The 14,151-nt window shown below is 44.2% G+C and overlaps 1 protein-coding gene across 1 annotated transcript; it reads right to left on the bottom strand.

Annotated features, from left to right (window-relative positions):
- Positions 1-652: 652 nt before the first annotated feature.
- On the bottom strand, positions 653-13,514 carry YARS2 (tyrosyl-tRNA synthetase 2). The gene is given in 7 exon segments (XM_039571090.1): positions 653-1,326; positions 1,596-1,766; positions 2,076-2,231; positions 3,334-3,501; positions 4,672-5,443; positions 5,446-5,667; positions 13,493-13,514. Coding segments are annotated over 7 exon segments (1,671 nt in total). The 3' UTR covers positions 653-1,166.
- Positions 13,515-14,151: the final 637 nt, after the last annotated feature.

Raw genomic sequence — 14,151 nt, forward strand, 5'->3', positions numbered from 1 at the left:
GACTCAACTACTTTTCATTTTTATGTAATAGAGGCTAGGCTAGAAAGGTCATTATGAGACAGATAATTAGGATCTGGAAACTGAAATTAACACTAATAACTCTATTAACACTAAGAACATGCTGAGCTTCTGAAAGTACCGTATTTCAGTTTCATAGCCAGGAAATGATTCTGCATGGCCTAAGCATGAGGCCTGATCCTTGAAAGCAACACTGCGGAGCACTGCAGCTTCCCTCACATCTTTCCTGGTCCAGAGATCCTTGTGGTGCTATTCACCCACAACTCCTGGGCTGCTAACGTTAAAAAAACCCTTTTATGTACATGCTCCAAATCTTCTGGTATAATGTACTATCTTCCAGCTGACTGCAGAGCCTACAGAACTAATACCAGGATATTCCTTCAACAAAGATGCTGGATAGCATGGATGCATCCTGGTCATTCACAGGACCAAAGAAGTGGAACAAGTGTCACTCACTTTTTAAGTCATACTACGCCCACAGAAGGTGTAGAAGGGATTCATTAGATTGATTAAAGCTTTGAAAGGCTCTGTACTTTCAGATTGCAGTAAGTGAATTTGCTGTGTATTCCCACATGAAGGCTGGAAAATTTAAGTGCAATTTTTCTCCCCATACATAATGAAGAAGCAACTTACATTAGTGCTTAATCATTTAGTCCTTTATTAGGAATTGTCTGCAGCTTCCTTCACAGCAAACCTGTTGAGAGAAACATGACCATAGGTTGGTTGTCTTTGATCCCAGCAATATTTCTCAGGTAGGTGAGCACACGTTGGCTGCAAGAAGGACAGGGTTTGAGTTTGCTTTGGCTTGTTTTGCTGTGGGTTTTCCTGTAGCATAACTGTCCACTGTTCTCCTACAACACAGAAGGCTTTTAAAGGAGGGGCACATCTCCGTTGTTGGACTTTAAAATGAATCTTTTCATTTTCTTCTTGTGCAGATCCTTATGAAAGGTGCTTTGAATAAGGCAGAGTATCTACAATTTCTTCAGTGGTATAACTCAGCTCCTTTATTTGAACTCTGGTGCATTTTGAAAAGGAAGCATTGGGCAGTCTGTGAGCTTTGTAGTAATGCACAGTACAGAAACATCTTCAAGTACATCTTCAAGCAGCAGAGTTAAAATGACCTGTAATTTTAGGGAGATACTCTGTTGTCACAACTGCAGCCATTTTATAATGTAGTAATTTTTCTTTCCAACCCTAAGTAATGATACTCCATTCTTCAGAATATGCTGTCCGAGAATAAGAACAATCTCAGGATTAGTTACACGATGCCCATTTATTGAAACTCCTCCATCTGTAATTTTCTGGTACCTTAAAAACAAAACAAAAAAACCCTGTTAATTGCAAGAGAAAGCTATTTATTGTTATTAAGAATTGGAAGTTCACTGAGGGGTTTTGTTTTGCTGTTGGATCCGTAATTGCATAGATTTTAAGTCTCCTGCGCTTCACTTTCTGTCTAGGTCAACAGTGACTGAAATTAACCTTAGCCTCTACTACTCCAGTTCTTTCTGAGAAGTGTAAATCTGTTTTGAATGTTTACTATTTATATTTTATTATTGAGAGCACAGGTGAGAACTTACCCACTAGGTCCATCTGGAATGGCATTTGCTTTGCGGCACAAGTCAAGAACAGTCATCCCAGGTTCAAGCATCAATTCAGCAGAAGTAGCTTGTCTGAAAAGTTCCTGTAACTCTTGGTCAGACATATCTTCCAGTGCTTCCACACTGCTGTAATAAAGGGCCTTAGTGCACCTGTGAGAACAAAGATCATTCAAAACACAGAGCTATTCACACTAAGTGCTACTCAACTCATCAGATTCCCCTCCCCAGTTTCTTTTGAGAATCCACAAACTACCAGAAATACTTAAATTCACCCCCAATTTTATTGTACCCCACTGCCCTGCAAGCTTTTTTGATATTGTCAGTGTATTTTTAAGTCTACAGGATATTACTTTTTCTCTTTTAACACCTAAGCAACAGATTAAAATAATCCCTGAAAAGCTATGGATAGTTATTATAGACTAAATCTGAAACAAAACTGCTCCATAAATTAAACTTCACCTCTTAGCAGATTCCAGCCCCTCTCTACCATGGACAAGCTTGGTTACTTCTGCAGCCAGTCGTTTCTGAGGGCCCCATTTTTCAGGTTCTTTAGCATGCATTTCCATGATGTGGGCAATCTCCTCAAGAGGAAGGAAGGTGAATAGTTTCAGGTATCTATGAGCAGGGATAAAATATTTTGTCTGTATAGCCATCATTGCAGATTTCCTGTCTTTGCCATTCAGTAACTGCACTAAAATGATTCTTAGTCAATTTAAGAAATACGTTTTACAGATACTCTGTCCTTTCAATCAAATCCTTAAAACTCAGATTTTACTTGATCTTCTGTCTAGGGCCAAGTGTTCAGGCATAAGATAGGGTCAGATGCTTTTATGAAGCTTGTATTTCAATCAACACTTAAGTTTTGTTTTGAAACTTTTACAGGATTTATTGGAATAGTGTGTCAGCTAAAAAGGTTTTGTATTTATCTTAGCAGATCCACAATCTGCTAATGCAAAATACCACTGCCGGTCCGTGGTGATCATGGGAATGAAGCATACTAAGTATTGGCAAGTATCTCAGCAGGAAGATTATTTAGGATAATCAAGAATTTAAAGATGCATACCTAAGCCTACTCTTTAAAACAAAGTCAATTTTAATGAGCTTTCAGTCCTGTGCAGTGTATTAAAGGTACCTTTACTGGTAAAAAGCCTGAATGCCTGAAATATTTTAGTATTAAGTACCCACATACCCTTCTTTTCAGTCTGAAAGGTGTTGGGGATCAGAACATGAATATGAAGTATCAGAGCATAAACCTTTGAGAGAGGTAAATTATGAGACAGGTCACAATATGAAAGGGAAGTAGCTCAGATTTAACAGTGCTATTGAAATTTAAAGTAAAACAGATTTAGAAAATAACACAGAGCAACTTATTACAATCAATGTAGTGCAGTGTACTGAAAAACCTGTGATGTTACAGTACTGAAACTAATATGCCATGTAAGAGAGTCACCTGGCAGAATAAAATGCACTATGCGTCACTCCTTTGTTAACCACCTTCTAATTTTCTGATATATATTTCAGCATATGGAGACAGGTTCCACTATACTGTATACTTAAGAACCAGTCATGCCTGTTTATGTCATGAATGTACAGTTATAATTAACATACACTTCTAAACGGAGCCTGTGTTGCACACACCCAAATGAAACAGTTACAGTGAACAGTTAGGATCAGGTTTTATAAACAATGACAAAAAGCAAGATGGAGGAAAACTTACTTTTCAACTACGTTATCTTGTTGTCTGACAAAAAACTGATACAGCTCAAAGGGAGAAGTCTTATCTCTGTTCAGCCAAACTGCATTTCCAGCAGTCTTTCCCAGTTTATCGCCGGTAGTACTGGTAATAAGAGGTACAGTAATTCCAAACACATCTGTTCCTGTCATCCTAAAAAAGAAGAGTCACTTCATGTTAAAAAAAAAATTCTATCTTGGTAAACCTGACTAACATACAAGAATTTCACAAGATTCTGTCCTTGGTATAAAGATGCCAGAACACTGTTCTGTGAAAAGGGATTTAGGAAAAAAACCAAAACCTTAAGTTTTTAAGTTCTTTTGTCTGTATCAAAGACATATACATATTCTAAGTAGCTCCATGAGCAACAGCATTAGCAAATTCATTGTCATGGACCTTCTGTCCTGAGTGCTGATCAAAGCTGCTTGTGTGGCTTGGACACTTGTAAGGCTTTTCCTCTACGCCAATTCTGTGTCTCGTAAGGCTGAAGCAAGTACTGAAGAAGTACATGCTCCCCGATTTGTACTTCTGCAAATTTTCTAAGACTCACACTAAATTTGGCGGCTAAGCAAAAAGCACATCTTCACCATTCTTCATTTTATTTCTACGAAATGGAGCAATCTTTACCAATGTACCACAACTGCCTTTACTTTGGTGTGATTACACCAGGATGTGTGTGCTGGCAGAGCTGCCAAAGCTTGTCTCGATTTTGTTCCACACTTCAGAGTATTTGATTTTGGTTCTTGGATTCACTAATAAAAGAACCTATCCTTCTTCTTAAAAATTCATATAAACCTGGTCAAGAGGTACGTATGTACCAAGCTCATAATCAAGCCAATTAACTACTCTCAAATCACAGTTTTGTGTATAGCCAAATCTCTTGAGGGCTGACTTCTGCCCCTGGTGCTTTAAGGGCTGTCAGCACCAAGTCGCACAGCAACCCGTCATGGAATCACAGAATCGGGAGAGGTTGGACAAGGCTTCATCGAGTCCAACCTGTGACCGAACAGCACCATGTTATCTAGAGGATGGCACTAAGTGCCATGGGCAGTCCTTCCTTACAAACCATCAGGGACGGTGACTCCATCACCTCCCTGGGCAGTCCATTCCATCGCTGCCCTTCTCTGGACTTGCTCCAGCACCTCACTGCCCGTCCTGAACTGAGGGACCCAGAACTGGACACAGCACTCGAGGTGCGGCCTCACCAGTGCCCACTACACGGGGACAGTCGCATCCAGGTCCTGCTGGCCACACTACTGCTGACACAGGCTGCCCGATGCCCAGACCCTGCGCATCACCTCCCGCCCCGCGCTCCCGCCGTACTTGGTGACGAGCTCGTAGCCGGACATGATGTTCCCCATCTGGTCGTGGCCCCCCAGCTGGATGCGGCAGCCGTGGTGCTGGTGGAGGTGCAGAAAGTCGTAGGCCTGCAGCGCTGGATACAGGAATTCGGCCAGGCTCATGCCATCGGCGCTGCGCAGCCGCGCCTGGCAGCTCTGCCGGCTCAGCAGCGTGCCCATGCGGAGGCGCCCGCCGGCGCCGCCGAGGAAGCGGAGCAGCGGCTCCCGGCCGAGCCATCGCGCGTTGTCCAGCAGCGCGGCCCGGCCGAGCCGCCCGGCCGCCGGCTCCCAGAACAGCTCCCGGTGGTTCCCGAACAGCCGCTCCAGCCCCGCGCGCAAGGCCCGCGCGTGCGCGCGCACCCGCCCCGCCGGCAGCGGCTCCCGCGCGCGCTCCTGCCCGCTGGGGTCCCCGAGCCGCGCCGTGGCCCCGCCCACCACGGCGATGACGTCGTGGCCCGCGCGCTGGAAGTGCAGCAGCGCCATGACGGGCAGCAGGTGCCCCACGTGCAGCGAGTCCGCCGTGGGGTCAAACCCGCAGTAGGCGGCCAGCGGCGGCCGGCCCGGCTCCAGCAGCGCCGGCAGCTGCTCCTCCGCGCTCTGCGCCGGGAACACCTCCTGGAACAGCCCGCGCTCGCACTGCGCCGCCAGCAGCCCCGCGGCGCCCCGCGCCCGCCGCGCCTGCTCGTGGGCCCGGCGGCGGGGCGGCGGCGGCAGCAGCGGGGCCCGGTACAGGCCCCACAGCCCGCCGGCCGCCCGCAGCGCCGGCACAGCGCGGGCGCCGCCATCGCGCGCGGGGCACGCCGGGAGCCGCCGGGCGGGGCGGGGCGGGGCGGGGCTGGTGCGCCGGGAGCCGCCCCCGCACCGGAGCCGGCGGGCGGGGCACGGCGGGATCTGCCTGGGGGGAGCTGGGGGGCTTCTGGGGCATCGGGAACGGCTTGAACTGCGGGAATGTTGTCGTGCTTTAGGCTGGGTGGTGGATCTCCTCCGCGACATTAAAGATGCGACAGAAACGGCGTGTGTTGGCTCCTCCTCTGTTGCTTTTTCCCCCAAACCGAAATACCGGGGTTTTAAGCGCTGTCAGGCGTTGGAAATCAGCCCCCCAGCTGGTAGTAAGGCGCCTGGCAGAGCGGGAGCCACGTGCTTGAGTTAGCCACACCGGGGCTTTAGAATTTACAGACTCTCGAATTAGCTATGTTACCAGAATGTATTAGATTTATTACTAGAATGTATTAGCTATATTACTAGAAAGTTTTAGCTGTCTTACATAGCTATATATATATATATATATATATACTATAGATAGAGGTGTGCAGCTGTAGGAAAAACCAAGACTGAGAAAACATGCACCCCCCCGGCAGGGAATGGAACAACTGGGATATGGAGAATGCTAAGGTATGCAATGATTTTTTTGCCCGTGTTCACTGGCAAGTGTTCTGAGCACCCCACCACTGTTGCAGAAGGAAAGGCAAGGATGGGGAGAGTTTAACACCTGCTCTAGGAGAAGATGAGGTTTGAGCCTGTCTAAGGAACCCGAAGGTGCACAAATCCATAGGACATGATGGGGTGCGTGCACAGGACCTGAGGGAACTGGTGGATGAAGCCACTGTCCATCATGTTTGAGGAGCTGTGGCAGTCTGGTGAAGTTCCCACTGACTGGAAAAGGGCTCAGTTGGTCAGAGCATGGGGCTAAAAACCTTTGAGATGATGGCAAGCACTTTATAGACACTGTTAAAATCCTTGCCATTCTGTCTCAGAGGTAATATGTAGAGGTGATAATACAATGGGAAGATGAATAAATGGAAATACTCTGCAGAATTAGAAAAGTTCAGATTATTAACTATCCAGATAATACTGATAAGAAGAGAGTAACTAGTTCTGACACATGAGAACCCAAAAAATAGCCTTTATCTTGTAAAGGGCCTGGTAATGTTCTCCATGCACCACTTTCACACTCAGCTGAAATTCTCATTCTCTAGCACATTAAGTGCTAGCAAAAACAATGACTGGGAAGTTCTTACTTGCTGTAGGTTCAGGTAAATGCCTAGTTGGAGAAGATGATTAGATTCCTTTGTGCTGGCGGGGGCCACTGACTTCAGATAATTCCTTGCTTGTCTTTTGTTGGCTCTCAGCAACCCCATGCAATGCTACAGGCTGGGAGAAGAGTGACTGGAAAGCTGCCCAGGGAAAATCAGCCTCAGGCTGCTGGTTGAGGATGGCTGAACACGAGCCAGCTGTGCCCAGGTAGCCAAGAAGGCCAATGGCATCCTGGCCTGTGTCAGCAATAGTGTGGCCAGCAGGACCAGGGCAGGGACTGTCCCCCTATAGTTGACACTGGTGATGCCACACCTCAAATCCTGTGTCCAGTTTTGGGTCCCTCACTACAAGAAAGACATTGAGGTGCTGGAGCATGTCCAGAGAAGTGCAATGGAAGTGGGGAAGGACCAGTTCACTTCTTTGAAATCTCTGAGATGCTGTGTTGTGTTAGCATCCTTCACTTTGCAATGAACCAGTTAACTCTGTTACAGAGCTAATTTTTGCCATCTTGTTCTTAATTCATGTCTCCTGTACTTCTGGTTTCATTTCACAGGAATAGTCTATGGCTGCTGGGATGGTGAACCAGCATAAAGCTCCACAACATCAACTGTGGCTTTAGAATCCAACTCCCCCAGCCCCTCTCCAGTAAATTCCCTGGTGCTGGGACAATCACCTTGTGATGGCAGATGCTCTGTGCCCACTCCCTTCCAGAAGCACACCTCATACCAATACACCTCTTTTCTTATTATTGCTGTACTCTAAGGGTTTTGGTTCTTCATGAGGCCTAAGGGTGGGAAAAGCATTTGCTTTCAGTATACATCTAAGGGGTAGTCATGCCTAACTCTGTAGTGTCTGTAGGCAAGAGGGCAATGGTTATTTTCTGCAGTCCTTAATCCTGCTGCAGCTTTTATCTCTTGGATTAGTCAGAGCATTTAAATGAGTAGTTTTCCTTTTCCTTTGATGTGGTTTGTCATCCTCCTTCACATTTATTTTATTTCATTTGATCTTCTTGTTTTTCAGTATATCTATTTTTTTTTATCTTGTCATCTTTTTCAGCTGAAAAGTAACTAGTTCCCTGTTTCCTCATCTCTCTCCACCCAGGGGTGTTTGGTGCTTGTGTGTTCCTTTCTTCTCCTCTCTTTCTCAGCTGTAATTTGTTGTTTAATTTTGTTTCTTTTTCATGGACCTCTTTATAAGTCCTCTGATAGGTGCATAGTTGTTTTTAATTGGTCTTTTTGCTTTATTAATCTTTTTTTAGACTTAATGTCCATCCTTCAAACACCAGACCAATTAATATGGAATATGCTTTCGTATTTTTCCATGCTAAATCATTTTGCTGATTTTACAGTGACCCAGGGGTTTGCAGACTATGGTGCTGACAGCTGCTTTTGTCCTTGACTTTAGACTCCATCAAACTCAGTTTCGATACTGGGATTATCTAAGACAACCCCAAACCCAGAATCAACTAGGAAAATCCTCTTTATTTTTAAAATACTATTGTGAGAATGCTATTTTTTGTGGCTTGTTAGTTTTGGCAATTATTCTTTTTACACAGCTTTTTTAGATATGACACTATCCTAAGTCCAAAATCTCTCCATTCTCCATAGACAGTCATGCACAGACTTAATTTTCAACTAAGGTAAAAGTCTTGGGAAGAAAGTTGTGCATCTCCCATAAAATTTAAATAATCCACACAAGGTGTGTAGGCACATAGTATCTTTTCCCCAAAGCTTGTGGGTTGGTGTCAGTCACTCAATAAATATATTTTCTTGTGGCATAACCGAGAAAACTTTTGTGACTGTTTTGCTACCCTGCCATACTGTAATGGTCACATTATTTGTTCTGAGAACCATTCACTTAAAAGATTAAGGCAAAGCCAAGGGGAATCTCTCTGGGCTGTATAATGGGATACCAGTAATGTAACCAGGGAAAGTAGGAAGTGTTTGGGACTAAATCGTATTAGAAGACAGGCTAAGCCTAAGTAGAAGAAATGTGGACGCAGTTAGAGATTAAGGTGCTTAGTCTTTCCATTATAAATCATCAATCTGTGTGTGTGATTGTCTTCCTATAAATCATAAAGCCATTTATCTTAGCCTTGTAAGCAAATGATTTTTGCAGGCATTTTGAAAGCATTTGCACACAAAAAGTTCAGAACTGATAGTAAAGGCTTAGCTTCCATTACGATAAATAGAATAGTCATGAAAGGATCATTATTTTCATGGCAATATGCTTGGATAAATAACACAGATTAGAACAAGAACTAACAAGAGATAATAATGAGAATAAGAATGTTTCTTTTTTCTAATTCAGTTGTTAAGGATGAATCCTTTATCCTGGCTGTCTGACTTACTATTCTGGATGATGCTGATGGAAAGGAAAAAACCATTCTCCTTTCAGAATATAAAAGCAAATGTGAAAGCTGGAGGTCCCTCTGCTTGCCAGTGCAGGTATATAAACTTCCTGGTGGTTGGAAGGAAATTACTTGGAGAGTTCAGGGGACTGCTATGTGAAATTAAAGTAAATATAAAATGCTGGTATGAAAGGCCTGGGTGGAGCCTGGTGAGCACCCACACAGTTCTCTGGGCAGTAGTTGATGTCACTTACAGTGGTAGGCACCCCTCCACTTGTATTTTCCTGTTCTTCACTGGGCCTGTGGCTCCTTTGCCCTTCCTTATTCTCAAGTAGATGTGGACATAATCAAATTCAACCCTTACAGTATTGTGAGATCTAATTCTCAAAGAAAGGTAATATTTTCTGTAAGCCACAACTCTATGTCAATTGAATAGCAAATCACCCAGAGGCTTTGGAAACAATTATAAGAGTTTCCCAGCTGGATTACTCAACTGGAATAACTTTGAAGTAACTTATTAGTGACACCGTTGTCTTTTGTGTCCCATCAGTAAGAGTGCCAGGCTGAGGAATAACTACAGAGCTGACACATCGTGGGTGAGGGGTTTGCTTAAGTTTTCACTTCATGCCTGAGTTTTCACCTAGTATTTGATTCATATTCTTCCTTCAGAGAAGATCCTCATTCCATTGCAAAGTATCATTACTAAATGTAACTCAGTTTAAAACTCTGCTTCTATTTATGCCAGCATTTATTCCCTTGTTATGCAATACAAGGAATTCCTGACGCGCTCTCCTCCCGGTAAAGCCAAGTGATACGTGCATCAGCCGCGAGGTGGCAATACAAGAGCTTGAGATGCTGAATTTTGGTGCTATTCGTAGCCTTCGAGCCGGGAAAGCTTTGGGGTATTAGCTAAGTAAATATATTTACAGTGCTTCTGCGGAGTTTGGCTTTCTCTGCCAGTGTGTAATATGTGCTCCACATCTGCATAATTGACTTCTTGCAAAAGCCACGGGAGACTAAGCTGATTTTCTGGATCAATGATTGAAGCCTTTTATGTGGCTAAAAATTGATATCTGTGTTTCAGCGGCTTGGCAGTGGATGGGAGATGTTATGCAAGGAACTCAGCTGCTGTTAAAAGCAAAATATCTTAGGAAAGGGGATGCACTCGTAACATACAGCTGTCCCACTGTGAGTTTTCTCCTGGCTTTAACTTCTGACCTTCCTGAAGGCCAAAGAAACCTGAACACCTCGCATGTGTGGAATTCCCAGACGTGAGTGCTTCACAACATTGAAGTCTGCCTTTTTCATCCAGGTTTTTGATTCACTTCTCAGTATGTTGCTTTTCTGCCTTAAAAGAGCATTCAACACTAGTGTCAGGTGGAAATAGTTAATTTCCAGTCTTTTTCATCCTTTCCTGTTATTTTCAGGCATTAGGGAAAGTAGTAGTATCTCTGTACTTTCAAGGACTAGTTTTCCACCCACTGTAATGGAGAAAGAAAACGTCTTAAAATACTATTTTGACATTAGCTCTTTCAGTAGCAGTCAGTGCTACAGCTTTTCAGAAGGCGGAGTTCTCTGTTTTCTCATTCAGGTAAGATAGACTAAAAAGCTTCTAGCATATGAAATGGATTGTGGACTTGGCAGATGCCTCATGTCACTGTGTTCACCACAGTGTTTATTTGAACATGGAGAAGTCATGGATGCACATTTTGTTACTTCACATGAAAGTGCCAACAGCCTGCTACTGTCTTCTCCTGACATGGAAACAGTTTTCCTCTGAGTACATTATGGGAAATCTTACTTTCAATCAGACAATGCATTGTGAGGTCTGTTAGCAAATATGTCTTTCAAGTACATGCAAGTTTGTGGTTTAGTAAATAAATAGCAATGTAAGGAGAAGAACATGGTAGGAAGCCTTGAAAAAGTAAATAACTTCTGAGAAGGGAACTTCCCTAAAAAAGATTTGAGATAAAATTCAGAATTGGGTGTTCAGGCTGTCAGATATGCTGTGGGCACAGGTGCCAGGACTGCCTTGTATTTCAAATATCATAAAGCATGGGCAGTGATAGCCCCTCTCAGTTCAGATGCTTTGCTGGACCAGGGGCACTGGCACACGTGTGCCCTTGTCCCCACAGAAATCAAGATTCAGAGCTATAAAAGCTTGAAGGAAACAGCTGGCTGATTTGCCCTCTGCACAGTGCTGACCATGGGATTTAACAGCTGACAGAAATTGCAGAAATGAGGTATCTGTATTTGGCAGGAGCAGATACACCACAGCCCAGGTGCCTTTCAAAAGTATCTCTAACCCTATCTGTTAACATCAAACAGCCTGCTTAGACAGTTGATAAACAAACTTTGTCTTCAAAGCTGATAACAACAGATTTCTCCTGAGAAAACATGCACAATCCCCAAAGCCTCTTCTCTTTCTTGAGGTTGTTTGCATGCACGTCTCAGCTTTCTTGCTCAGATACTGCACAGCCTCAGGCTGTGCTCCTGGCAGGTTACATTAAAAAAAAGCTTTGAAAAGCTGGCTGGTGATTGAAGAAATGAAAGTGAGCTTTGGGACATGATGTTTGAGGAACTGGACGGCTACTGCTTTTCCCTTGCAGCTTTCTCCAGTTATAATCACCAGCTTGTGGGCAAGATGCTGGATATAGATCCCGATGGGAGCTGTTTTTCTGGGATAACAAGTAACTGGTTGTACCAGCAGAAGGATAACTCAGCTCAGTGTTGAGTTGATAGGATAGTATTTCTGTCCACCTAAATTGTTGTGTAGTGTCAAATGACTAAGGTAATTTCACACTTTTATTAATCCATGGGTTTTGGACATTACCCTGACAACTATGATTGTATAGAATAACATGTGCCTCTGGGAAGGGAGAATTTGAAAGGGAAAAGAGGAGCAGAATGTGACTGCTAGCCTGCAAGTACACTGCTAAAGAGAGAGGCACACACCATATGCTTTTCTTCCAGAAAAATAAATTATGAGAGTGCTGTGTCTTCTCTTATCATGTGGTGTGTTTTTCTCATGTTTTTCTTGAAATGGATACTAAGCATTTGTTGTATTGCTAATTTCTGATTCTGATTTAAGGTATTTAATATATATTTCAACCAAAAAGAAGGAGCCTGGTGACCACTTAAGCAAAACATGAAATGTTGCTCCTTGATGTAGACAACAGTGTCAGTGTTCATTCCAGGTTGGTGGTTGTTTTCCATATATGTTATATACATGTATATATAGCTGTTATTGATGTTCACAGATGATTAATTTGATGGGTTTGTGGTCTGAAAGCTAATAGTTTATATTCCTGCTCTGTTCCTGGAAGGGAGAAGCTTGCTCCTTCTTGCCAGGAATCACCAGTCAATGCACTTGGTTCAGGCTGTTCATGTCTTGGGTATTGTTCTGTGATAAGGGAGAATTAGAGAGTGGGATTCTGCCTGAAATCTTTTAGGCCTGTGGGAGTTTCCCCAACACATCACAGACTTCTTCAAATACATGATAAGGCAAGCTGCAAATACTGATAAAAGATAGAGAAAAATGTTCGTTTTTCACAAGAGAGGGGAATTACCAACTGGAATTCTTTACAACGTTAAGCTCAGTGCTGTTTGAAATACTTCTAAACAATGCGGGCAAGTCGTTGGTTAGTGAATGGTTGTTGAGGAGGAGATGATATCAGCTCCCAAAGACATTTCAAGATACTCTCACCTAATCACATTTAGAGGTTTGCTGTGTATCGAGGTGCTATCAAATCTCGTCTGGCTTCTGAGGCATCATGGAGTTACCAGAATAAGGGCTGCATGGAATTCAGGAAGAGAAACCTTAAAATGAATGTTTCTGCTAGGTTTGTGAGAAAAAAAACTTTGTTTCTAAAGCAGGGTTCACTTAAGAGAAAAGAACATTTGTTCCTTCTGTTACCAGACCCAGTTACAAACAGGGGAATGATGTTGGGTTTGATGTGCCCAAATGCATTTATAGTTTAAATACAAAGTAAAGCAGGAGTTGGTACAATATGAAGAATATTGAATATGAAGAAACAAGCCCTCACTGCCTTGCCCAGCCTGCCTTGGAGCCTCCCCACCTTAACCAAGGTCCAGCACCCTGTTTCAGCTCAGCCCAGGGCATCTGTCCTGGCTACTTTATAAGGGAGCCCTGCCTGGCCTTGTTTTGCTCCTGTTGCACCCCCTGGTCCTGGCTCACCCCTCGATGTACCCAGTGTGGCTGAGCCCCTTGCAGAGGTCTGTTGGATGGGGGGTTGCCCTCAGCCCCCTGCTTGTCCCCTCTCCTGGGGCAGCCTGAATGTGGCACTATGGGATTATGTCTAGGAAAGGCAGGTCTGTCGCTGGAACACAGGATATCTGGGGATGCCAGGTGTCTCAGAAGGGTGGGCTTTATTTTCTGTCTTTCCTGAAAAGTGCCTACCTTCACCTGCAGCTCTCGGCATGAGCCCTTTCCTAAATCTCAGCCCTTGCCCTTAAGAGGCAGCCATTTGTCCCCTGCCTGCAGCTGTCCACAAGGTCAGCTCCATTGCAGCTGGGATCATTAACAGTGCAAGGACACGTCAGCACTTCTGTGTGACACTGGTAAAAATCGATAGTCCAGAATCTTGACGTTTATAAGAAGCAGTGGCTTTTGCTGGCTGTGAGCTGCAGTGAGTGTCTGGGTGAAGTGTCTGTGAGCCCAGAAGTGTTGTTTTAGCTGTGAAATTACGATGTTGGGCAGGTAAAACCAGCAGAGATGGAAGAGCAGCCTGAAACACCAGTTTCTCCGTGGTGATTCAAACAATGCCAGGAGTGAACTGGACACTGTCTGCTAAGGAGCATTAGATCAGCCTAATGCTCTTTCTCATTATCAGCTGACAGTATGTCTGTGGTCCCCCATGTCCCCAGAGATGTTAGGTGGCGGGGTTTGCCCCATTGCTTGCCTTCCCTTTGCCAATCCACCACTGCAGCAGCTGCAGGCTGGGAGATGTCCATGGAAATTGAAGCTGGTCAGTCATGATTTGGGTACTGGAGACTTAGAGATTTCCTCAACCTGTTGGAATGGATCTGGCAATGGTCAGTCTTCCTTATTTCTGTGGG

This window comes from Corvus cornix, chromosome 1A, assembly GCF_000738735.6.
Source record: "Corvus cornix cornix isolate S_Up_H32 chromosome 1A, ASM73873v5, whole genome shotgun sequence".
Classification (NCBI taxonomy): Eukaryota; Metazoa; Chordata; class Aves; order Passeriformes; family Corvidae; genus Corvus; species Corvus cornix.